The following is a 27,785-nucleotide window of genomic DNA, read 5'->3' as shown; positions in this document are numbered from 1 at the left end:
TCGAGCGGTCTTGACTACGTCACACTCCTGGGCCAGCTGTCAAATGTCATGCGCAATATCATACCTTCTGTATTCATTGTACCATGGTTGAGTCCATGGTTATTTAACTAACTTCATGGAAGTGACAGAAAGTGGCTACTGCTTCTATCATGTATTATAAAATTTGACGTTATCAAATAAATGAAATGTAAAATGTTAGTTTTGCTTTAAAATTTTGGTGCAAAATTACAGCTACATGTTAAGTAGCTTAATAAATTTAAAATAATAATAATAAAGAATGAAACATTATTTAGCTCAAATAATATTGTTTCAAGATTTTAAACGTATATTTTCATCCACAAGGAAACTAAATTCCTGTAGTTGGCTGTATACCATGTATCACAAAAACATTTTATTTAAAAAATCCCTTTATAAAATTAATATAAAAACCCTATCGGGCTACATCACAGCACGTTTTTGGAATAACTATTCCATCGTCAGTGCTATCTGGATTTACATGTTTGGAAGCCACTAAATAGGTGGGTAAAACTTTTAAAAGTAGTTAGATTGACTTTGGATTACATCTTTGATGTTTAATACCTATGATGTTTAAGTTATAAACCGAATTGATCACATGGCAGCGTAGATCACGTTGATTCACAACAACGTGATTACAAGGCAAAGACAAAATTACATCTTGACAGTTATTGATTTCACTTCCTGCTCTTCCAACTCAGTTAATTAGTACGTTTGGTTTGACCCAGACTTGGTTGCCATTTCGAGTACGGTTCAGTAAGTTCCCTGTGGTATAAATCTTTTGTCATTTACTTAATTGATTTATATATTATTATAAATGTAAATCAAAGAATTTTATACCGTTTTCAAAGTGGCTTTTTGTAAATTCTTCAAGCAAGTAATTATAATTTTAACGTAAGTTTTTAAAAAGTAAATTTTTTATATTAACAGTCAACATTTTAACCCTTTCGTTCATTATGTTAAAGTGGAATTACTTACTTTTAGGAATCACTGAAGATGAATATATCTGGTCTGATAAAACCGAAAACCTTTTGAAAATTTATAGTCCTTTTGGATATTTTCATAATTGTGTAAATTTTATAAATTATACCAATTACATTACAAGTGTTTACTTCATAAGATGGGCTGAATACTTTGAAAGTCTTCTAAATGTCCAGGTAGACGCGGATGGAAATAAAGCAAATTGTGAGTACCAAACGGCCGAGATAGAAGTACCCCGCCAAGCCTGGAAGAAATTATCACGGCGATAGAAACCCTAAAAAATGACAAATCCCCGGGACTAGACAATATTGATCAGAACTGATTAAAAAAGGAGGGCATGAACTTAGAACTAAAATACACCAATTAATGAAAGAAGCCTGGGAACAAGAAATAATGCCAAAAGAATAGAGTGGCTGTATTATCGTGCCAATACATAAAAAGGGCAGAAAGGATACATGTGGCAACTACAGGGGAATCTCACTAATCGGTACTACATATAAGATATTAGCTTCAGTTGTACTAAAACGATTACTGCCATATACAGAGGAAATTATTGGCGATTAACAATGCGGCTTTAGGCCTGGAAGATCAACAATCGACCAAATATTTACTATCAGACAAATGCTAGAAAAGTATTGGGAATATAATAAAGAAGTACACCAGATCTTCATAGATTTCAAACAAGCATATGATTCCATAGATCGCTTAAAACTGTGGAGTGCAATGATGGAGTTAGGCGTACCAAAGAAGCTGACCATGATTGCGCGAATGTGTGTCAACAATTCCTTTGCACAAATTAGAATAGGAGGCAAAACTTCATACGCTTTCGGCATAAGCACCGGACTCAGACAGGGAGACCCGCTGTCCCCATTACTATTTAACCTAGCATTGGAATATGCAATGCGAAAAATCTATACCAGAGTCAAACCAGACATAACTGCCAGAGGAGCAAAGATTCTTCTCGCATTTGCAGATGATGTAGATGCAGTAGCACAGACAACACTGGAAGTTAAGGATATAGTATCGAACTTTGAAGAAGCAACACTAAGCGTAGGCCTGAAAATAAACGAAGAAAAAACTAAATACATGGTCGTATCAAAAAAGGAACGACAGCGAATAAGACAAAACATTACCATAAACGATCATAATTTTGAGGTGGTCAAAGAATTCAAATACCTAGGAGCAACAATTACCAGTGAAAACACAGGAGAACGGGAGGTTGAAATACAAATACTGGCGGGGAATAAATCATTCTTTGCCATTCAACATCTAATGAGATCAAAGCTTCTCTCAAGGCGTGCCAAAATCCAAATGTACAAAACCATAATACGACCAGCAGTGACATATGGAAGTGCAACATGGACATTGAGAAAGAAAGAAATCAATAAGCTATTAGTATGGGAACGCAAAATCCTGCGAATTATATATGGTCCTTGCAGGGACAGCGTGACAAATGAATGGAGGAGCAGATACAACAATGAAATAGAGATTCTCTTCGGGAAAGGAAACATCGTAAGATACATAAAAGCCAATAGATTAAGATGGGCAGGCCAAGTGGTACGGAGTGATGACGACAGACTGATTAGCAATGTGTTTTGGGAAAGACCAGATGGTAGAAGATCGACAGGAAGGCCTAGAAAAAGGTGGAAAGACGCAGTCAGGGAAGATCTGGAGAAGATGGAAGTAAGGCCATGGGAAATAATAGCACAGGATCGGAATCAATGGAAGGCAATAGTAAACGCGGAAAAAACTCACGAAGAGTTGTAAAAGCCAATGATGATGATGATGATGTTTACTTCATAGTAAGTAGATAGTAACGTAAGTAAGTTTTTTTAACTATGGTATACAGCCAACCACTGGGAATTTTCTCGTTATAAGAAAACCAAGAAACTATACAAAAATAACAAGTCTGACGTACTTACCACAATTAAGCGACCTTCCTATCCAGCTGCCATCCTCACATATAATCTTCCATGTAGTTTTCTCTCCCATAATACTTTCTATACAGTTAAAGGTAACTTCACTGCCGTCAGGAAAATTATTCTCGTCGTCTACGATGGGGTGACCATTTCTATAAATTAACGAGCCACGAACCCTATAATTAGGGTTTTGTTGAATATTTCTTTTTGTTTTTAGAAAATATAACGTATCAGATATTTGAAATAACATTCGAACGATATAAAAATTTGTACATATAATGATGATCATTATGATGATGAATGTGAGTGAGCTAAGAGACCAACATTTACCTGCAAAGCTCTGTCAAGCTAAAATAATACTATAACATGGAAATATTACCAAGTCATACGTTCAATCAAAGAATGAATAGCGCTGCGATGAGAATTACTATAAACACTAAAAAACGTGAATAAATGGTAACATGATAGAACAAGTAGAAAAATATCAGTACTTGGGAACTTTGATCAATGAAACCAATCATCATATTGCAGAAATAAACAGGCGAATAGAGATTGCCAGATCAGCATTCATACTAATGAAGCCACTCCTAACGTGCATAAATCTTAATTTGGAAATCAGACTACGTACCATTCGCTGTTATATATTTTTAATATTGTTATAGGCTGTTGATCTGAGACTTGGACATGAAAAAAATGAAATTTAAAAAGCACCAAGGCTTTCGAACTCCGATTATACCGCAGAGTATTAAAAATATCATGGACTGAGAGAATATCAGTCCATGATCAAATATCCTGGACTGAGAAATAAAGAAGTACTGGAGAGGGTTGCCAAAGCAACAAAAATAATCATCACTATACAAAAGAAAATTGGAATACCTACGCCACGTGATGAGGGGACCAAAATATGAAATTTTGAGACTTTTGAGACTAAGATGATACAGAGAAAGATGCAAGAAAGAAGATCTGTTTGTCAATGCAAAATATTAGCTGAAGAATCTACGTGATTGGTTTCAATGAAGTTCGATTAATTTGTTTGGAGCACCAAGTTAAAACAAAAAAATAGCCATTATTATTGCCGATCTCCTTAGGGAGACGACATCCTAAGAAGAAGAAACATATTTAAACTTATCATTGGAATGGTACAGCACTAGAAAAGATAGGTTTCTATAAAACCGCATAGGAAGTATTTTCAACATATTCTTCTGTTTTGACATGAAGAAAATATTCTTGTATTATTTAAACTATTCTAATAAATCTATAAATGCGGTATATTCCACAAGTTTAGTTGAAATCAGACTCTATTCATATCCCAAAAAACTAGAATCTCTATTATGTAGTACTCTTGCCTTAGACCTTTACTAATAGGAATTTCTCTACTTAATTTGTTTTCAGTTTTAACGTTTACCGTCATATTTTTGTAAAGCTGTTGTACTGCTTTTATATTTTTTTTTATTTATTCCTTGTTTTTCCATTGCTACCCAGAGCATTGAAAGTGGTACACTATCGTATGCCTTTATCAGATCTATAAAGCCTACATGATTTAAAAGGTTGTTTGCTAATCTTTTGTCAATAACCTGCTTTAGAGAAAATATGCTGTCTATACAGGATCTGCCTGCACGAAAGCCATTTTGTTTTTCTACATATGTCATCTCTTTTTCAATTTTATTTTTTATTATTTTTCCATAGAGTCTTAAGAGTGAATTTATAACACGTAGACCCCTGTAGTGTGAACAATTCTTTCTAACTTCTTTTTTGTAGATGTTATTAATATGTGCTTTTGTCCACTCCGGTAGTAAGTTATGTCCTTTATAGCATAAGGTGAAGACATACGCCAGTAATTCCCGCAATACTTGTGGGCTGTGTTTTAATAATTCGTTCGGTATACCTTGTGCTCCGCTTCTTCTTCTTCTTCAAGTGCCCTGTCCGTTGCGAACGTTGGCTATTAACATGGCAATTCTGATCTTATTTGCGGCGCTTCTGAATAGTTCGACCGATGTGAGCCCGAACCACTTCCTCAGATTTTGGAGCCACGAGTGTCTTCTCCTGCTACTTGTGCTCCGCATGCTTTTTAATTTTTTAGAATTCGTATTGCATCTTCGACTTCTTGTACTGTTATTCCATCGTCTTTATCGTATTCCACTTCATATGTTGTTGTGATGATGTTTGTAAATTGCGATCTTGTTAAAGTCAGAAGTTGTGAATAATGTTCGATCCAAGATCTTTCTTCTATTAAATCTATTCTACTCACTTTTTTTCTGTTTGTTCTCAGGTTTTTTACCGTTTTCCATGCTTCTCTTGATCTTGTTCACCCTATATTTTGTTGAGCTCTTCTCATTTACATTCCCAGGAAACAGTTTTTGCTTTAGTTACTAGATTTTTTACTTCTCTGTTCGATCTTGTGTATATTCGTCTATCATCTGGGTCGTTGGTTTGCAGCCACTTCTTGATATGCTTGTTTCTTGTTGTATACTGCATTAGCGGATGTCATTTGTCCACCACAAAGGAGAATCCTTTTTGTTCCATTCGATCGTGCCGAGTGAGCAGGCTCTACTCTTCAACCCCCTAGCAGGAGGACCAGGATTTTCTGTTAGGGTTTTTTTCCCTTAGTTAAGAGTATGTGGTAGAAGGAAATATAGTGACCGTCTGCCCTCGGAAACCTAATAGCCATTCAGGGTCGGAAGAAATAAGAGTTAGCCAAGAGAGACTGATAGAAAGATTAAAGTAATTTCACTCAAGACAAGTTGAAAAAGGGTGAAATGTGAAAGTTCTTATGATCCGCCAGATGCGTTTCATAAGCGTATGAGTATTAATACACTTTAATATTACATTAAACCTTAAAATGAGCTTAATACGCGGCTATTATATTCTTCACTGTGCTGTATGGCATGGAGAGCTGGACAAAGACAATAATGAAAAATTGGAGAAAAAAAATTGGGAAATACATGTATAACAGTTCGGGCGTAATGGATGAAATGTAAGGATAGGAGCGATATGTTGTGATTTTAATGAAACAGATGAAACTTTTATTAAACTGCCGTAAGACCAGCTATGATGTACGCTATTGAATTAGATGCAGATTAAAACTCAACTAATGTGTCGGTAATAAGAATTAGTCAGATGAGTCGACTGACAAAAAATAAAATTATGATAAAATTATTAGAAGTCTAGGTACGACACCATGTTAAAATAAGAGAGCGTAGGTTACGATATTGATTAAAAAGCATCTTCAATGACGAAATGAATACCAGTTTATGTATAGAATTGCTTCATCATCCAGCCCCATTTTCACATCCATTGTTGGATATAGGCCTCCTCCAAACGTCTCCAGTTCTCTCTATCTCTAGCTGCTGCAATCCAGTTTGTTTCTATTCTCCTTAGGTCGTCGGTCCATCGGGTGGGTGGTCTGCCTCGACTTCGCTTGTCGGCTCTTGGTCTCCACTCCAATAATCTCTTCGTCCATCTTCCGTCTTCCATTCTAGCAACATGTCCAGCCCACCTCCACTTTTGTTTATTGATTCGCAGTATAATATCGTCTACGCCAGTTCGTCGGCGTATCTCCTCATTTCTCACGCGATCTTTCAAGGTCATGCCCAGCATTGATCTCTCCATTCGCCTTTGTGTTACCTTCAGTTTTTCGGCAGTAGCTTTCGTTAAAGTTAGGGTCTCTGCTCCGTAGGTCAAGACTGGTAAGATGCATTGGTTAAATGCCTTTCTTTTCAGGTGAATTGGGGTATTTGTTTTAAAAATGTCTCTCATCCTTGATGATGGTTATTCTGATTTCATGACCCAAGTATGTGTATTTATCGATTAATTCTACCTTGTTATTGATCTGTATCTCTTCGCTGGGAACCATATTGGTCATCATTTTGGTTTTCTCGAAATTTATCTCCAGCCCAGTTTCTTGTAGTATGTAATTCAGTTCTTGGTGCATGTCTTTGATCTCTCCCAGATTATCTGACAGAAGCACGATATCGTCCGCAAAACGTAGATGGTTTAATCTTTCTTCATCGATGGATATTCCTTTCTGTTGCCATGTTAGTCTTTTAAATGCATACTCAAGAACGGTAATGAACAGCTTTGGTGACATGGTGTCACCTTGCCTGACTCTCCTTTTTATCTTTATTTTATTAGTTGCTGAATGTAGACTTATGGTTGTTGAGGCATTTTCATATATATTTTTAACTATATTACAATATCTGTGGTCGACCCTGCAATCTTGTAGTGCTCTTAAGATGGACGGTAATTCCACTGTATCAAACGCCTTTTTAAAGTCTACAAATATCAATGCCAAGGGACGGTTATATTCGTTAGTTTTTTCTATCGCGGTTTTTAGGCACTGCAGGTGATCGTTTGTGCCGTAATTAGGGCGGAAACCGGCTTGTTCCCAAGGTTGGTAAAAATCCAGCTTTGTCTCTAATCTGTTCGTTATTATTCGGGTGTATAATTTATAAAGATGGTTAAGGAGACTGATTGGTCTGTATCTTTCCAGGTCTGCTATAAAATAGAATTGCTTACTTTCTGGAAAAGGTAGAAATCGAAAACCAAAGATGATCTGGTAGCAGACGCTCAGACAAGACATGTCTACGAAGGGAATTACGAATAATAAAATACATAAGCTAATTAAAAGATATAGCAAATAAAAGATGAATGAAATCTAAACTTAAAAAAAGATTTTAAAATATATGACATACAAAAACTTTGTTGTTGACTTACTTAGCTGGTGGTCCACAAGCATTCCCTCCCGAATTGCCATACTGAATTACTGTAATTTCTCCACCTTTGACTATATCGCTACCCCCTAGGTATTGAGTCTCTACCTTTCCGCCTACAGAACTTGGACTACAATTGGGTACTTTTGGTTCCAGTTCGCCTAAATTAATGCAAAAAACCTTAAACGTTAAAGTTATTTGTGTATTTAGTATATACAGGGTTAGTTTTTAGTGCGATATTCGTCGATAATTCCATTGGGGTACAAGATATCCAAAAAACTTATTTAGATAAAAATGTAGGCAATGATATTCTTCATACTTGGAAAATATGTGGAATTCTACAGGAACCATAATAATATGTAATCATTATAACAATTAATGTGATATTAAGGAAATAGGTTTAAAGTAAATGTTCAAAATGTCCACCTTCAACAAGTTTGTAACAAACATTCAAATAACCGAGCCACATTTTTTAACATTTGTAAGTCAATTTTATTAAAAACTTATCTTATTCTATTTTTCATATTATCTGGCGTTGTTGGAGGTTTCTAATATACAAGGTCTTTTATATAGCCCCTCATGAAAAGTGTGGTGAACTGGAGCACCGTCGTGTAAAAACCACATTCGTAGTCGAATATTAAGCGGTACATTTTGCAGTAGTATTGGCAAATGATTATTTAGAGAATCCAGATATATGACACCATTCACACGACCGACAAAAAAATGTGGGCCAATCACATAATCGCCAACAATACCACCGCAAACATTTATAGACCACCTAGTTTGACTATGAGTGTTAACAAAATAGGGATTGCTTGATGCATCATCATCATCATCATTTTGGCTTTACAACCCTGTGTGGGTCCTAGCCTCCCCAAGAATTTTTCTCCAGTCGTCCGTATCCATCGCCTTCCTCCGCCAAGCACGTATTTCCATATTTCTCATGTCTTCATCGATGTTATCTAGAAATCTTGTTCTGGGTCTTCCTCTTCTTCTTTGACCAATAGGTCTATCAAGGAGCGTTTTTCTAGCTGGGTCGGTTTGCTCCATCCGCATTACATGGCCTACCCACCTCAGACGTCCTATCTTTATGTGTTTTACGATATCTGGTTCCTGGTATATCCTATGGAGTTCGAAGTTGTATCGTCTTCTCCAGACACCGTTTTCATTTACCGCTCCATAGATGCGCCTTAGTATTTTTCTTTCGAAACATCCTAACATGCTTTCATTGCTTTTTGTTAAAGTCCAGGTTTCTGAACCATATGTTAGGACTGGGCGTATTATTGTTTTGTAGAGTTTTACATTTGTATTTCTTGATATAACTGTAGATTTAAAAAGGAGATTAAGCCCAAAATAGCATCTATTAGCCGTGCAAATTCTGCGGTTTATCTCTGCGGTAGTGTCATTTTCAGTATTGACGAGCGTTCCCAGGTATACAAATTCGTTAACTGCTGATGCTTGATGCATAGTAATGAAAATTATGCCGATTCGCCGGTCCCTTTTTGGGAAATGTAGCCTCATCTCCAAAAAGCACATATTCGAAAGAAAAATCGGTATCTTTGCACTTGGTGCTGAGACCATTGACAAAAAGCTAATCTGCGTTGATAATCATCGACTGTCAATTCTTAATGTAACTGTATGCGGTAAGGATGCAGTGTATCTTTACGAAGGATTTTTGCCGCCGAAGTTTGACTAATGTCATGTTGATCTAAAATTTCACGAGTGCTGATGTGAAGATCTTCAGTAGTAGCTTTCAGTACATCATATTCCTTTTCTTCACTTTTCACTCATTTTTTCATATACAACTGACCCAATGCGAACAAAACAATCCATTAATTTTTCAAAAGCTCTTGCGTTTGGTTTCCTCCGTTCAAGATATCGCTCGTGATATATCCTGGATGGAAGTAAGCAATTCCTCGAATACCCAGATCATATATGTTACCTGTTCTATAGAAAAACTCATTTTTAACAATAGAGACAAGCCTCACAGATCGACTAAATAGATAATAATATCCTTTTACCGTTTAAAGTTTAATAATATGAAAACTTCCTGTTGCTTTTCTTTTAATTTTGCGGTCATCTTCATAATTTCTAGCATTATTATATGGTGACTTCAATATAAAGTTTGTTATTCTGATTTCTATTTCATACAACTGGTTACACCACAGATTCCCATAGAAGAATTAATAATAAATATAAAAATATAAACAATTACCTTTTATTAATTTTACTGCTTAGTAAAACGATACTCACCCAGAAGACACTGGATATGTCTTGAAGGCTGTCCCTGATCTCCTTCACAATGATATGCAACACTGGAACCATTGGCTATTGTAAGACCTGCTCTATATCCCGATGAGTATTGACCATGTGGAATTTTGGGAAGTTGACAAGGTGCTAAAAATCAGTATAAAAACCAAATTAAATAAAAATTCAAATGTTAAATTGAATGCAAAAAGCCTGTATCGCTGTAATAAACTGTCTGATGCAGTCACTAAAAGAAAAATATGATAAGTATGGTGTTAATGATTAAAATGGTAGCTTCTCTCATCATAATGGGTGTTCTTTTTGAATTGTTATGTATAAGTATTCTAGTTGAAATAAAATATTGTAACGAACATGCATTCGACGTAGCCCATATAACGGTTGCATCTCAAGACGATGATGTGTGTGTTCTCGAATGTTCCGGATGTATCGACTGGGTGAGAGATTGAGCGGTAGATTGGAGCCGTGAATAGAGGTGGACTATTCCAGATTATTCTAGTACATAATAACTTGTATATATAAGCAGCGCTATTATGAGTTGAGTAAGTTGATAAGAATATTATCATGGTGTAAACTTATAAATAAATATATTTATATAAATTAGAACCGCTCGTTTTATTTAAACACGCAAAAGTATTTTTCGTCGGGAACATCCGCGTAGGTCGGTAGTGATCTTTGAAAAAAGAACGTTTTAAAAGTAAGTGTGTGCCTGACCAAAAATGCGGCTTGCAGAACTATCAGTAAAACAGTTACGTAAACAACTAGAAGAACGAGATGAAAACTGCAGCGGTTCCAAGAAGATCCTTCAAGAACGAGTAAACGATCTTCTCAACAGGAATGGAGATGACCCAGATATATTCCATTTTCAATCAGCAGAAGAAGCAGTTTTAAGGAAGATCAAAGAAACTTCTAGAAAAAACGACGAGAAATTTGAGAATGTTTCTCAAAGATTCGATGAAACGATTTAAATTATTAAAGAAGCAGCTAGACAAAACGACGAAAAATTTGAAAATTATAATTATAATACAGAAAAATGTAAACAACGTAGAAGAGAAAATCAAACGATTAGAGACCATGATAACCAATACAAAAGTGCTACTACCAGTTAACGCAGTAGTTTTAGATCCTGTAGTAAAAGAATAATCACCTAGAGACGAAACGACACGTCATATGAGATTCAAATTGCCACCATTTGATGGAAAGTCTTCTTTTTCCATACACCTTTGATAATTTGAAGGTATTACGACAGCCAATCATTGGACAGAACAAGAAAATACTGTTTTCTTGACTGCTGCTTTACGAGGTGATGCTGCGGATATTCTAAGATCGATTCCTAAGAGTCAAGAAAAATGTTACCAGACTTTGTTCACTGGACTAGACAAACGTTACGGAGATGCCCATCTACAACAAGTCTACAAGGCACAACTAAAAAGTAGAATTCAACGAGCAAGTGAAAATTTGTAAGAGTTTGAAGCAGATGTTGCTCGTATAGTGCGGTTGGCTTATCCGGAGGTACCAGACAATATTTTGTAAGAAATTGCTCTAGATACCTTCGTCAATGGGTTGACAGAAAGTGAATTAAAGAAAGCTTTACGACTAGCAAGACCGAGAGTTGTAGACGAAGCGCTCGTTATTGCCTTGGAACATGAAACAGCTAGTCAAATTTCATGGAGTCATCGCGTAAGAACCATTAAAGAAGAACCAAACGATGAACATCTGGAAGAAATAGTACGAAAAGTAGTTCATAACACGATGCCGAAGAGACGCAAGCCAAATTGTTAGAATTATGGTGACGTAGGTCACATTCGCCGTAATTGCAAGAAAATGATAGAACAGTCGGAAAACTAAAACGGATCGACACCAAGGGGCAACTGCCGACCTCAAGAAACACAGTCCCAATAGTAACTGTTAGCATTACGTCCACCGGTAGAATTCATAGTTTATACATCGAGGGTCGTATCAATAATAAATGTAAATCGTTTGTAGTAGATACAGGTACAACAAGAACTATTACACGTCCAGAAGCAGTACGAGGCCATCTTAAATTATCGCCTGCAACAGTAGGGTGAAGCAAGTGTCAAACAGCAACTGGTGATCTAATTAATACATATAGCGAGGCTAATATGTCAGTATCCATTGGACTCCAGTAGATCACAGAGTATTAATTGCAGAGATCTCCGACGATTTTATATTAGAGATGGGTTTACTAAGAAAAGTTGAGGCTATATTAAATGACAAAAATGGAGTTCTCGAGTAGTGAAGAGTAGTGAAGAGATGCCGTTTCATGAAGATGTTTACCAACGATGTTGCGACTGTGGACTGTTACAGGTGAAAATGCCAACATCCATGGAGAAATCCAGATCCAATTGGGAATTGGGGCATGAAAGTTCGTCCATACTGTCATAGTTGCTGATATCGAGGATGATGTTATATTATAAATAGACGTAATAAATTGACATGTATTTTAATTGTATTTTAAGAATAGAGTAATCAAAGAGGAGATATTCTCTTATTCCCATGATAACAGACAATGGACAGGTCGAACGGTCGAGGAATTGTTCCATCTAGCTTCGACCGAGAAATATTTCATCAGCTTGTCAATACGATGATAGACAACTCTTGAAAACAAGCACGGCACACAAAGAACAAGATTATAACAGCACTGTGCAAGCAGCCGTTAAAGAAAATACGGTTCATAACACAGAGTATTTGGAATGTTCATTTTATGATGGAGTTACTGCAAATAAAATGCTAACTTTAGATGATTTGTCTTCCAGATCTTTCTTCATGTGATTACCGTATGTTTGGTTATACCTTATACAATCTGGTAAATATTGCACCATATGTGTATCACATTGCACAATTCTGGTATCAGCTTGTTGGTCTGCTGACAGTTCATATGCATCAGACCTGGGTGGTGGTCTCAACTTGTTTTTATTGGTGATACCAGACTAGTAACTGTAGAAAAAGCAATTATGACATAAAGCAAGCAATGGCAATCGCGTCTAAAATCTCTCACATATATAACGGGTGATTCATTTAGAGGTACTTTTTTTGGTGGGGATTTGATGGGAGATCGTGCATGAATACTGTCAAACTGACAGTTTTCATTATTGGATAACACGTGACCAAATAGACCACATTCAGCACGTACTGAAGAAAATATAGCGGCGTTAACGGATAGTGTACTCGAAAATAATGAAGAATCGATTCGTCGCCGTTCTCAACAGCTTGGCTTGTCATATGCAACAACTTGGCGTATTTTACGTAAGGATCTTAGTTTAAAAGCATACAAAATTCAATTAGTGCAAGAGCTGAAGCCGACCGACCTTCCGAGTCGTCACCGCTTCAGTCGATGTGCTCTTGATAAGCTTTCAGAAGATGCACTGTTTTCGAGAAAAATTTTGTTTTCAGATGAGGCCCATTTTTGGCTTAATGGGTACGTTAATAAACAAAATGCCCATATTTTTAGTGACGAACGACTAAAAGAGGTTCAAGAGTTGCCATTACACCCTGAAAAAACAACTGTTTGGTGTGGTTTATGGGCTGGTGGAATCATTGGTCCATATTTCTTTAAAACAGAGGCCGGCCAGAATGTTACTGTGAATGGAGACTGTGCCATGATAACGGACTATTTGGTACCTGAAATTGAAGCTCGTGATCTCGGCGACATTTGGTTCCAACAAGATGGCGCCACTTGCCATACAGCCCGTGAAAGCATGGCTTTACTGCGGTGAACGCTTTGGACCAGTGAATTGGCCGCCTAGATCCTGTGACATCTCACCTTTAGACTCCTTCTTTTGGAGGCTACCTAAAGTCCAAAATCTACATGAATAAACCAGATACGATTAAGGCATTGGAGGCCAACATTACTCGAGTCATTGGTGAAATACCAATCGAAATGCTGGAACGAGTCATCCAGAATTGGAACTTCAGAATGAACCAACTTAATCGTAGTCATGGCCAACATTCAAAAGAAATTATCTTTAAGAAGTAATTGTAAAGAATGGTTCTTTTATATGATAATAAATATTTTCAAATAATTTTTTTTTCTCATTGTTTTTTCCTGTTAAAAAATGTACCTCTAAATGGATCACCCTTTATAATGTTTTTTATTCAATATTTGATGTTTATACGTACAAGAGTCGTTAAATATGGAAATTAATAAGATAATTGTGATTCGGTAATGAAATGTGTGCATTAAAATTACTATCTAAGCTAAAGAAACTTCAAGCAAATCGTGACTTATGAATAAACTGTTCTATTAACAGCATTCATGAAAACGCTACAGGAAATCATGTCATCTATTTTTTATGAAGAATGTAAACAAGTGCTAAAAACTCACCCTGTAACTGGGCCATAAAAATAGCTACATTGTAGTTAATAAAAGTACTTTTATAAACTCAAACTCTGCAAGATGCAAAACAAGAACTGCTGATGTTAAAAACGTTAGCACAAAAACGGATGTTAGATGATTTTGGCAGCTATTCAAACCTTAAACCTACCTGGGCTACATTCGGGAAAACTGGTGACAGCCCAGTCTCCATGCCAGCATCTCAAATTACTTGGACCTTGTACCTGGTAACCGTCTTCGCAAGAAAATTCAATGACTTGTCCGTTCTCTATGTCAACCGTTTCATTCAGTGGTTGATCATAATCGATTGTAATGTTGGATGATGAATATTGGTCGGTTTTAGATAATTTATAAATACCGGATGGGGTTATAGGCACAAAACACGGTACTGAAACCGTCAATAAGGAGCAAAAATAAATCTGTGTACACATCACATAAAAGTAAACGTAAAAAAGTAAACTTTAAGCTTGTTATATGAAGCTAGTAAATTTAAAAACCATTTAAAATATATAAAAACCTGGCACAAAATAAATTTCTGTCATGTTTTTTTTGTAAAGTTGGTTTCCATACAGTTGGAAGTCCTTAGCCATCATTTCTTTTAAATCTCTCTATTGTTTTAAAGCATTGCTAATTTTTTATAAATTTGATATATTTTACATATTATTCAGTTCGGTTTTCTTACATCTAACCCTTTCCGGTCGCGCGTATAAGATCGTGCGTTCATTTTCGATAGGAAAAATCAATGTCATCAATCTAATTTTTGGGAACTGAGACGACAAGCGACGACCATGCGGTTCTTCTTATTTTAAACGAGAGGTAAAGCATTGCTTCAGTTTGCATCTAGGTGGGGACAAATCTGGCTGTTGTGTAGTTTGACCAACGACTCGGTAAACGTAAGTAAATATTTTAAATAAATAAATAAATTTATTAAATGGATTTTCTAACAAACCTACCATAGAAGTCTGAAGGGGCCAAACTAGCCCTGTATGAATTATTATCGTTTTCTCGGAAATTTGACGATTTCTTTTAACTTTCTGTCGGATAGATAAAATTATGTTTATGTACGTTTATTCCTAGAAGATATTTTGTTACATACTGTTTGTTCCTTGAAAGTATTTTGTTTATTGAGCGGTTTATTAGGTTCTGCTGACTCTCGTTTCTAGAATATTGAAACATTCATTCAATTGTGAAAATTCAAGACGACTGTAAAGATGTCTCGTCGTGGACTATCAGAGCTTGAACTTCTTGAAGAAATACGAAAAATACAAGAAGATGTTTCGAGAGGTGAATCTGAATTTGCAGAAAATAATGAGTCAGACGATGAACAATACGTACCACCACAAAATAATGATTCAAGTGACTCTGATGCTTCAGATCAGTTAGAAAGTTTTATTGTACAAGACTCACCAATTTATGTAAACACTGCTTCTACAACTCAACAGCACGAGTCAGCTAATTTTATCGTGAATCCAAGTGCATCTAAGCCAAGTCACAAGAGAAAAAGAGGTCAACAAGGAAAAACTATTTCAATCGAAGACACCGAACAATCGAAAGACGGAACAACGTGGAAAGTTATTGATTCTGGATCAGTACCTGGTAAGATTATGATTTTTAGTATCTTCATATTCATTGAATGTTTGCTCATTACAGGACGCCGCGCTCAGCACAACATTTATCGAGAGGAATCAGGTCCTACGTCGTATGCAAAAAGGAACGTGAGGAACAATTGTGTGGTAAGTGCTTGGCATCTAATAATCAACGACAGCATGTTACGTCATATAAAAGAATGCACTATTGCAGAAGCACATCGATGTTTGAAAAATGACACATGAACTATAAATTTGGAAGAACTGCAGGCTGCCCTTGGTATTATGTACGCAAGAGGAGTCTACGGCGCCAAAAATTTCCCAACCAATAGCTTGTGGTCAACAGTATGGGGTCCTCAGTTTTTTAGGCAAACTATGACATGAGACAGATTCAAGGATATTATAAAATATCTCAGATTTGACATAAAGCAAAAGAGATCTGAACGATTGAAAACCGACAAATTTGCTCTAGCCTCTGCGGTTTGGAATGGATTTATAGAAAATAGTGGTGCATGTTACAAACCGGGAATAAACCTTACTGTGGACGAACAACTACTGCCTTCTAAAGCCAGGTGCCCGTTCACACAGTACATATCAAATAAGCCAGATAAGTTTGGCATAAAATTTTGGCTTTTGACATGCGTGGAATCAAAATATATTGTAAATGGTTACCCTTATACTGGCACTGATCATCTACGCAAGAAAGATGTGTTGGTGAACATGTTGTTTTGCGGTTAATGGAAAATCAACTGGGAAAGGGCAAAAATGTTACGACAGATAACTACTTTACATCGTTAAAATTGGCCAAGGCATTGCAAAAAAAATCAACAAGTCTTGTGGGTACTTTGAATCGCAACAGAAAGGAAGTTCCTCTAAGCGTAAAGAGTAAAAATGTTGTTTTGCGGTTAATGGAAAATCAACTGGGAAAGGGCAAAAATGTTACGACAGATAACTACTTTACATCGGTAAAATTGGCCAAAGCATTGCAAAAAAAATTAACAAGTCTTGTGGGTACTTTGAATCGCAACAGAAAGGAAGTTCCTCTAAGCGTAAAGAGTAAAAATGGAGAATTATATGTTACCCATATATTCCAGAGCGACGAAAAGATAAAGATAACACTTACTGCATACCAAGGAAAGAGTCACAAAAATGTGCTTTTGTTGAGCTCATTACAGCAATCAGTGGATGTTGCTGTCGATGGAAAAAAACTTCCTCAAACAGTAAGTTTTTATAATAAAACAAAATACGGGGTTGATGTAGTGGACCAAATGGCGCGTCTTCATACTACAAAAGTTGCTTCAAGACGATGGCCAATGCACGTGTTTTACAACATTCTTGACTTAGGAGCAATAAATGCATGGATTATTTATAAAGAAGTTACTGGAAGTAAAATCAGTCGTCGTAAGTTTATTCTTCAGCTGTGTGAATAATTACGGGCTCCATACCTTGCCTCCCGAAATCTGGTACTATACCCAGCACCACCGGATTTACCAACCACCAGCACTGTTACTAGCCAAAAAGAAAAAAATGTCAGTTAAAAATGTTTTGTAAAGGAAATCATACTTCCAATGAGTGCCACGGCTGTAACAAGGCAATGTGTGGCAAATGCCAAAAACTGCAAACTGTATGGTGTTCCAAATGTTTAAAATGAAACTAAAAAATTAAATCAAATTATATCGTCAAGAGTTTATATAATTTCTTAAAACTGTTTATTTTTATTTTTTGTTTATTCCCAAATAAATAGTTAATTCTAAACTTGGTTTTTATTGATTTAGGAACTTGGGGCCAAAATGATCCCTTCGGGCTTTCTAGGTAGGTATGCTAAGCCCGACTTTCTAGTGTTAAAACTGTTACATTTGTTTCATTAACTAGTTATCAACTACAATGCAGATACCAGATTTTAAAGGTAAACGATTGTTTCCTGAAAATATTGGTGTCTGATTTGGCAACCGCACGATCGTGACGTTTGGGCTAAAAAAAATATTTATTGTAAAATACATACATGCATGGGTTTTTGTTTTAAGATGTCATTTTGTTTCCAGGTGTACTCCTTACTAATGAATTATCGCTGGAATTAATAAATGATGACAATAATTCTGAAATAGAAGATACGTTCGATGAGGAGGATGTTGACGACCCGTCTGAACTTTCTTCAGAGCCTGATTCTGAGTGTGATCGAATATCCGACACTGAAGACAATATTTTGTTAAATGAAGCTGCTTCTACTAGCAACATTCCTGAACAAGAAAAAAAAAGAAAAACGGAAAAAGCCTGTAAAAATATAGATAGAAAGAAGGCGTATTTCAACAAAAGGGTCATAATTTTTCTAATCAAGACCTACAACCCGTACGAAAGCCGATGGAATATTTTGAGGACTACCTATATGATGATTTTTTTTGAGGACGCAGTTAATTGTTTAAACAATGATCACATGCGTAAAAGGGGCTATCTTATCAATACTAATATGAAAGAATTAAAGATTTTCGTTGGTGCCCGTTTGATAATGGGATATATGGGATTGGAGACAATAAATGCAACTTGGGATGATAACAAAACACATTACACGCGAGCGGTGTAAAACTTCACGCACATCGTTTCATGTATTTTATAGAGACACGGCTGAAGAAGGTGATACCAATATCCTCTGGAAGGTACAACCGATTATAACCAGAGTGAAGAGGGCTTGTGATAAACTGTTAAGAGTTCCATCATATTATTTTATCGATGAACAGATAATACCTTTCTGTGGAACATGCCCAAAAAGCTTATGCCAGGTACTCAAAAATAAACCGCGTCCACTGAGGTTAAGAATGTTTGTAGCAACAACCAGTGACAGCATTATGATAGATTTTGAAGTCTACCAAGGAGTGAGAACACCTTTTCCTGATAAATCGCTTGGAGTAGAAGCTGTTGTCATACTGCATCAATCCAAATCAATTCTTCTGGGAAGTTGTATCTATTTCAATAGATATTTTACTTCAATTCCGTTGTTGGAACGCCTGTCAGAAGTGGGAATGCATGGTTCTGGAACGTTATTGTTTAACAGATTGGCTAAACGAAAACGTATACGTTTTAAAAAAGACCGCCAGATAATTTAGGGTGAATCACAAGTTTCTCTTTAATGATATGGACATCGTTAAATGGATGGACAACAAACCAGTATTGCTGGCATCCAACTGCACGTCAGCTGACAAAGCAGTTAAAGTGAAACGATGGGATAAAAAATAGAAACAATACATTGATATTACTATGACAAATCTTATTAACAACTATAACCAACATATAGGAGACGTAGATGTGCTTGATCAATGTATAGAATATTACCGTAATTATTGGTCGTGAATGCTTGGCATCTTTACAAATCCCAAGCTATTGCTTCTCATATCCCCAAAAAGAAATTTACTTGAATTTCGACTTAGCTGAATTTCTGATAGGAGCACAAGCAAAAAAATGTGTTTTAACGGATGAAACTAACCTACAGATTGAGAATGTATACATTCAGATCTAAATTCTAAAAGATACAGATCATGCCTTCAACCATCAAAAACAAGACGATACGACGGATATGAACATTTTCCGCTGAAAAGTGCGATGTATATCTGTGTTTGTCGGGAGTGAAATCATGTTTCAAAGACTATCATAAGAACTAGCAGTTAAAATGTTTACTTAATGTGAAAATAATAAATAAATCAATAATAACGTTAACACCAACTTTAATACTTGACTTTTGTTGAAATTAACTACTGCTTTTTGCACCAATGCACAATCGTGCGTTCATGTTCTATTAGCTCAGAACGCACGAACGTTGCATAGCTGTATTTGTAGAGGGGATGGCGTGATATTTTTTTTAAGATTTTTTTGATGTTCTTTAGTGTTTAAATATAACATATAACAAGAAAAAATTATAATCTTCACAAAATAAAATCTTGAGCCTGAAAAAGCTATATTTAGTGGTCTAATTTTAATTGTTCCATAAATGTTCTAAGGATGTCTTCTAAAATTTTTGTATAGCTTTGTTATACCTTCATTTAAATGGAACACCGCAAAAAGTATAAATGTATAAATAGACATCTAATAATATATTTTTTGCATTTAGCATAGCTGTATTTGTAGAGGGGATGACGTGATATTTTTTTAAGATTTTTTTGATGTTTTTTTAGTGGTCTAATTTTAATTGTTCTATAAATGTTCTAAGAATGTCTTCTACAATTTTTGTATAGCTTCGTTATACCTTCATATAAATGGAACACCGTAAAAAGTATAAATGTATAAAAAGACATATAATAATATATTTTTTGCATTTACTTTTTTCATATTTTTTTAATAATTTCCTCTGGCCCATTGACCTACATTTCTATCAATTGTGACTATGCTAATTGTATATAAATTAGAAAAAAATATGTTTCCCGTTTTCTTCACTTCACTTCACAAGCTACAACGATTGTTTTTTCTGTTTAGCTGTTTCCCTTCTTTCTTTTCTATAGTTTAGTCGAGTAAAATCAAAAAACGAAATAGTTTACAGTGACTTCATTTGAAATTCAAGAACAATTCTTTAGAAGCGTCGAATGTATTTGTTGAAATAAGCAGCCTTTATAAAATTACAAACAGCATGAATCGCTGATTGCTAAGTTATCTGAAAACATCTGAAAATAAGATCTGGTATGCATGCTAGTCCTGGTCTTAGACTATGTGGCGAACTCTATACATACATAATATCTTCATTTTTGTCTATCTATACATACATAATTGTTTTAAATATCTTCATTTTTGTGTTTCAGCTTCTCTGCTCATCTCCGAATATATTTTTGTTCCGGTACAAATCGCTGTTTTCTTTAAATTCTAAAAACTCTCTTTTTTGTCTGCTGACAAACATTTATTTTTATTTTACTATGAAACCTATCATCATTACTTCTGCCGATGACAAAAGTGACGCTTAGTCACTAGGTTATCGAAAGGTTTGACCGAAAATCCTGTTAAAGTAACGCATAAATCCCTTAGATCACGCCGCAAGCAAAGGAGTCCCAGCGTTGCCGTTCAGCTATGCAAAGTTCTATTACCAAAGCTCGATTTCACCCACCTAGAGCAATAACTAACGCTACCTTATCGATTTGAATATTTTTCTATAAAAAGGCATGCATTTTCAATTTCTTTTTATTTTTCGTTTTACATCAAGATGTAAAAGACGATCCTACGTGTGTTCCAAACCACTTTTAGAGTAACATTATTTACAGTAAAAGAATAATTTTTGTGCCAGGTTATTGTGACACTAAATATATATTAACACGTTCACTGTTTCATATAATGTAAGTCTGTCATTTCAATGTAAGTAAATCTGGGTAAAATATTCCATACAATTCTTTATTCTTATTAAAACTGATTCATTTATTCCAATTTTTTTATTAATTCCGTTAACTTCTGTTAATTTCTGTTAACCTACAACAGTTAACCAATTGCTAGGTGTGATGCAAATTTCAGAAATAATAATAATGCTAAAAATTCAAGCACGGAACTGCAATATTACTATGAATCAAGCCTATGCTACCACAGCTGATAATACCGAAGATGCGATCGGAAAGTTTTATTCAAAATTACACAATACACTGAAGTTAACAAAATCTAGAGACATTAAGTACATTTTATGAGACTTTATTGCAAAAATTGGAGCAGGTATAGTTGAAAATATAGTTGGAGAGTTCGGATTAGGAATACTAAACGAGAGAGTGGAGGGAGTCGCAGAATTTTGCCAAGAAAAGAATATGGTAATTGCCAATATTTGGTTTCAGCTTCCTTAGAGAAGACTATACACATGGACGTCTCGTTCACATACAGAAAACCACATTGTCAGCAATCAGATAGATTTTAAACTCCAAATTAAAAACACCAGGTATAAAAACTCTATAACCTCAGTTAAAACTTATCCTGGACCAGATCTTAACGCAGACCACAATCCGTTAGTTGCTGTTTTGAAAATAAAATAAAAAAAAATTAAAATCAGAAAATAAAACCAAAAATTAAACGAAATTAAAATGAAATAAAAAATAATGTTAATGTTAATATGCAAAAAACACTGACAACAAACAAATTATGGACAAAAAGGGGAATAATATAAAAAATCATCACAGGTCAGAGAAAAAAAAAACAATGAATGACAGAAGAAATATTACTACAGATGGCAAAAAAGGAAATATAAGAATTGAGTTAAAATAATTTGCTAGATTAGACGATATATACGATATAGACGATCGCTATAGACGATAAATTTACATAAAAAATATGTTAAAAAAACACTAATATATTCGAATGATAGATTGCCAAAATTTGTTTTGAAAGAAAATGATGAGAGCAAGGTGTGGCTGGCGGAAAGATTGGATGAGCATGGGAGAAAAATTTGGTATTGAGGTAAGGTGTGAATGGGATGGAGAGATAGCTGGCCTAGTATGATTAAGAGTATGATAGAAAAAAAGAAGGAGGAGATACAGCGTCAGGCTGAGAATAGGGCACTCGAATCAAATTTTTGTGGACACTAAAAAAACTGCGAGAAGAAGAAGTAAACATGCATTATCTACTGGAAATGGAAAATATTGGGAACATTCGATGGCTGTTCAAATTAAGATGTGGATTATATATATGAATGATCCACCTGGCAGAAATGGTGAAAGAAGGTTTTGCTCAATGTGTAACACGAAGGAAAGGGAAGATGTAATACATTTTTTGGGAAAATGTTCGGTATTGAGACAGATTAGGTTAATGTCGTTGGGTAGAAATGAACTTAGGAGAGTGGAAGTAGTTACTATGATGAGACAGGGACGGGCTGAGTTAGCAGGTTATTGTAGAAAGGCATGGCCGTATATTGTTATACATTGTTATTATTGTTTAGTCTAGTGCTAAGTCTTACTAAGTAGCATATACACATTCAGTTTATTACTATAACATTTATATGAGTATTGATTTAATTTAATATTTATTAATTTTAATGACCTTGTTAGATAGAATTAGCCTTAGTGTAATTTTTTGTATATTAGAGAATAATATTTGTTTGCCAACCCTCCTGATGGCATGTGCCAAGGAGAACAAATGTCGCTAAAACAGAATATTGTATTGTATTTTTTTATGAACAATAAAAAGGCATTATTGATTGATTGCTTTTTAAGTGTATTAAGTGATTTTAAATGCAAAAAAAATACGGATAGACGCTACTTTGCTACTATAAATATTTTTTATTTTATTAATTACTGAGAATTTAAATAATGATTTTTATGATAATTAATTATGATTTAAAGATTAATAGCATTTTTCTCAAAGTATTTCCGTTATCTGTGTATTGCAACATTGACCGCAAGAATGACGGTTAATCGAAGTTCTGCTACAACTTGTTTACCTCTATTTGTGGAAAATTCTAATAATTTTATTTAAGTGACGAAGATATCTTTATTTCATAGTTCCATCCAAGTTTTCGTATTACAAAATAACTACATTTAACTTTTATAGATATTTTAAATTCGTGAACATTTTTATGAAAGCAGTCAACGTGTTAGAAATGGTATTATAATGACAAAAGAACTTACATATTAAGCACATAGGCTGTGTGGGTCGCCATTTTCCTCGTACACATTTGGCTGTCTTATTTTCCGGCATATTTAACCCGTATCCTTTACCACAGGCCATTTTGACAACGGTGCCGGCGCTAAAACTTACATTAGGTTCTCTTCCATTCTTTACGACTTCGATGTTGACGTATGGTTCACTGGACAACGGTTCGCAAGGACCTTTGTTTTTTGGTTTGGGTTTTTTCGGTTCTATTACCTGATTTCCAGGTTTATCGTCCTCGTCGTCTTCGTAAGGATTCTTTTTATTTCCTCTTCTCAAGTTTAAACTGGAGCTAGAACCTCGGTGACTTGTACCAAGAGCTCTGCTACCACTTCCACCTATAATTCAAATTATTACTGTATATAATCTGTTTAATATTATCTAAATGTATCTTTAATAAGCTGTACACAAGGTTACCTTTAAGGGCTCGCTTTTTCCTAATACTGTTAAAAAATTGGAGAGCTTCGGCAACTCTTTGATAAAGCGACTTTTTTACCACAACATTTCTCTTATTTCGTATTAGTTTCAAATCTTCTTCGGCAAGATGAAGGTAGTTATGGATATTTCTTTTTTGGTTACCTGCATATATGAATTTGTGATTGCGAATGAAGGCTCTTTTATATTTTTCCATTATGGCAGATCGTTTTCTACGATTCCAACGGATTCTTGGATGCTGACCCAATAAGCATCTGTAAAAGATATAAAAATGAAATAAAAACATTTGTGAATCTTGAACATCGTTGCTAAAATATTAAGAAATCTTAATAAATGTATAGTAAATTGTTTTACATGCATTGAAATAGAAATTAGATCAATGCCGAATGTAAGTAGCAATGCTGACCGCCGTAAGGTAAGTCGCAGCAGCAACATGGGTCAATTGAAAGTACGTTGAAGTTTGTAATAAAGTAGAGAAGTACCATATGTATTTCTTTTGGAGGAAAAGTCAACCTAAACCTCTATTGGGCTACTGTATGGGAAGCCCAATGCCACAATAAACTTCGTTACTAAAATGAGTAGAGCTAAAACTATTAAAATTAAAAGCACAACTAATTACATCTGAAGATGAATGGAAAAGTTTTCAAAAACAGATTTTCTTACTGCGTAGTAAATACCTACTTTTCAACCTAAGGTTTTCAAAACATTATTTAACAGTTTTCTAAAGTAAACATTTACTGAAGACGCTAGATACTAGATGAAAAATTGATGGTAAGACACTATGGAACAGAGCTAGAAGTACAGATATACGACGTAGATGAAAGGTGGAGAACATTCAGAACTGGGTAAGAAATGAAAGAGTAGAATGGAACGATCATATAAGCCGAATGACAACAAATAGAATAGTATAGACAGCAAGAGACGGTTTCCTACGATCAGTAGGAAGACCACGAAAACGATGGAGCGACAACTTACTGGAGGCTCATTGAAAAAGAGACAGAGTCATGGCTACATAAAAAGAAGAGGAGGAAGAGAAGAGAAACTTGCCACAGCTTGGTGACAGAGCGAGGGAAGATCAAAGATAAGCGTCTCTATATTGTATTATATATCGCGCAATGCAACTATGTATAGCTTCTCTCTCTGTTCCTAGAACTTTTAAAAAATACTTACCTAAGTTGTGTTAGGCCTTTTGCGGCTGCTTCAAGGAATGATATCCTGGGTTGGATTTAACTGAAGAAAGGATTTTTAAAGACAAGCGGTAAAGCGGTCTTTGTTTCGGATGATTTCTTTTAGGTTGTGTGGGGAGTATCTTTGGGAAATGTTTCGACAATATAACCATAAAACAGAGTAATTGGTCTTTCTTTAGCAACGTTTGGAGCGTATTCTTTTGATTAAGCTATTTAGTGGTATTTACTTTCATTTATTGTGTACAACACTGAGTTTAAGTGTTCATTTTTAGTTGTTTTAGTTGTTTATAATGTGCCGTTGATTTTGGGAACAAGTACAGTTGCGGGACTCGATTTGTGGCAAACTAAAAATATATTATTAGGTAAACGTGGTAGATATCTTGCTCTTTTGTCTCAGTTTTCTATTTGTAGCGGCAAGAATATCTCTTTTGGTGGTAGTTTTATTTTGATCTTTATATTTTATTAGCAAAGCCTGTAGACTTTTTGAGGTCAATGAATACCAATAGCTTATACAGGGTGAGTCATGAGGAACTTTACATATTTCTACCATATGTAGAGTCCCTCAGCATATCATGTGGCTACTAAAAAATGTCAACTCCTCTTCTTTATTAATTAACAGGGTGATTTGTGTAATTGACCATTTATTTCATTTTACTGTAGTGTTTATACGGCTCATTTGATTTTTTTAATTTTTGCATGATACAGTACACTACTATCAAGCATTCGACTGGTAATAGCTAAACTAAAAAATTCCAGGACTGGCTTTGGAAAAATTAATTTAGGGATTCGTATTAAATATTACATCCTGTATATATTTTTTTTTAAATGCAATAAGTGATTTTCAAACTACATAAATAGCCAATGAAAACAACATATGCGACAATGTTGTCGCACTTTTATTAAATTTTTAGTGAACGATCAAATCTTACCAAAAATAGAACAACCATAATGAAGTATCAAATTATAAGGTAATTAATTTAAACAAATGTTATAAATTTCAAACATTTTAATTGAAATGATAAACTGAGTCACTGCACAACAAAAAACAGTAACTACTAACAATAACGAAGAACAATTTAAAAAAAAAAAAACTAAAAATATGTACATAGTTATGATAAACCCATAAATTAGAACTGGAAAAGATACAATAATGGTAACAAAATAAATATAATTCAAAATAGATTTTCGAAATGGAACCCTGCAGCCTGTACACATTTTTGTTGCCGAATTGTTAATTGACGTATTGAATTACGGATACTCTGGGGATCGTTTCTAATAGTATTACAACAATGTATAATTCTATCAATTAATTGTTGTCGGTTATTAATATTCACTGCGTAAACTAGTTGCTTCAATCTCCCCCAAATATGGTAATCAACGGGATTGAAATCAGGGGATCTTGAAGGCCACGAAATAGGACCTGCACGTCCTATCCACCTGTTGAGATTATTGAGATGTTGTCTCACTGCCAGTAAAAAGTGTGGGGGTGCCCCATCATGCTGAAAATACATCCCTCGGATAGCAACGTTCGCGTTGGCAAGCAAATTCGGCAAAATATTTTGTAGAAAGTTCAAATAGACCTGCCCTGTTAAGGGACCATCAAAAAAGTGAGGACCTACTAATTGGTTATTTATGACACCAATCCACACGTTAACCGAAAACCTTAACTGAGAACGACGTTCTCGAATAGCATGGGGATTTTCTTCTGCCCACACATGTGAATTTCGTGAATTACTTATCCCGTCTCTGGTAAATTGTGCTTCATCTGTAAATAGTGTCCTCTATAGCGTTGGTCGATTATTGTTAATCCATCTACAAAATTCCAACCTATCGATCTCATCTCCAGCATATAGTCGCTGAACCATTTGAATGTGATATGGGTATAGATTATTTTTTTGTAAGACTCTACTTACTTTTGATTGAGTAACATTGAGTTCTCGACTTACTTGTCTAGTGCTTATTGTAGGGTTCATAGTAACGGCGTCCATAATGTCATCTTCCTGCGCTTCATCTACATGTCGCTCTGTTGTTCCACTAGGAAAAGTGCCATTTTCTCGCAAATAATTAAAAACTGACCCAAATGTTGGATGACTGGGAGTTCGACGATTAGGAAATCTCCTGCGATATTCTCTACTAGCAGCCCTATCATTCCCATTACAGAATCCATAAACAAATATTATGTCTGCATATTCTGTGGTCGAAAACTAATGTGGCATTTTGAACGAAAGTAACAAAAGCTCTACCAAAACTAACACAATGTACTTAACGTAGATATGACAGAAGAAATATGTATTCTTGTACACATAAATAACAATTGATAATGACAATAATGACAATGGGTATAAAATGTCAAGAAACGTCAAACGGTCAACGCCAACCTTCATTTTAAACTTTTTTAGATTTATTTTTATTTAGTACAGTTGATGCAATGTATTATTATTTGACATAAAATTTTAATCATTTACAATCAACAAAAACTAACACATACAAGAGGTTTGACTTTTTAATCAATTTAATTTATTATTTATCGAAAATAATGCCCCAATACGATCTATAAGTAAAAATTTAAAATTGAAAAACAATTGATTCTATCGTAGCGATAATACAAAGTGACAGTAAAGATGTTAATTTTCTACGTATTAGATTATGTTGTAGGAACTCATTTTAATTAAAATGTTTGAAATTTATAACATTTGTTTAAATTAATACCTTATAATTTAATACTTCATTATGGTTGTTCTATTTTT

General features: G+C 34.9%; 1 protein-coding gene across 3 annotated transcripts in view; it reads right to left on the bottom strand.

Moving 5' to 3' along the window:
* Hasp (Hig-anchoring scaffold protein) overlaps positions 1–27,785 on the bottom strand; it is a 115,229-nt gene that overhangs the window by 28,124 nt on the left and 59,320 nt on the right. For 2 of the 3 annotated variants that reach the window (XM_072534278.1, XM_072534279.1), the window contains exons 12-17: positions 23,834–24,105; positions 23,395–23,754; positions 14,395–14,631; positions 9,878–10,021; positions 7,629–7,785; positions 2,919–3,091 (exon numbers count right to left, since the gene is read on the bottom strand). In XM_072534278.1, coding sequence (XP_072390379.1) covers positions 2,919–3,091; positions 7,629–7,785; positions 9,878–10,021; positions 14,395–14,631; positions 23,395–23,754; positions 23,834–24,105 — 1,343 coding nt within the window. The remainder of the gene's footprint in view (positions 1–2,918; positions 3,092–7,628; positions 7,786–9,877; positions 10,022–14,394; positions 14,632–23,394; positions 23,755–23,833; positions 24,106–27,785) is intronic. The other variant, XM_072534280.1, reaches the window with a different exon arrangement.

The sequence above is a fragment of the Diabrotica undecimpunctata genome, chromosome 6 (genome assembly GCF_040954645.1).
Source record: "Diabrotica undecimpunctata isolate CICGRU chromosome 6, icDiaUnde3, whole genome shotgun sequence".
Lineage (NCBI taxonomy): Eukaryota > Metazoa > Arthropoda > Insecta > Coleoptera > Chrysomelidae > Diabrotica > Diabrotica undecimpunctata.
This window is presented reverse-complemented; position numbering and strand designations above follow the sequence as displayed.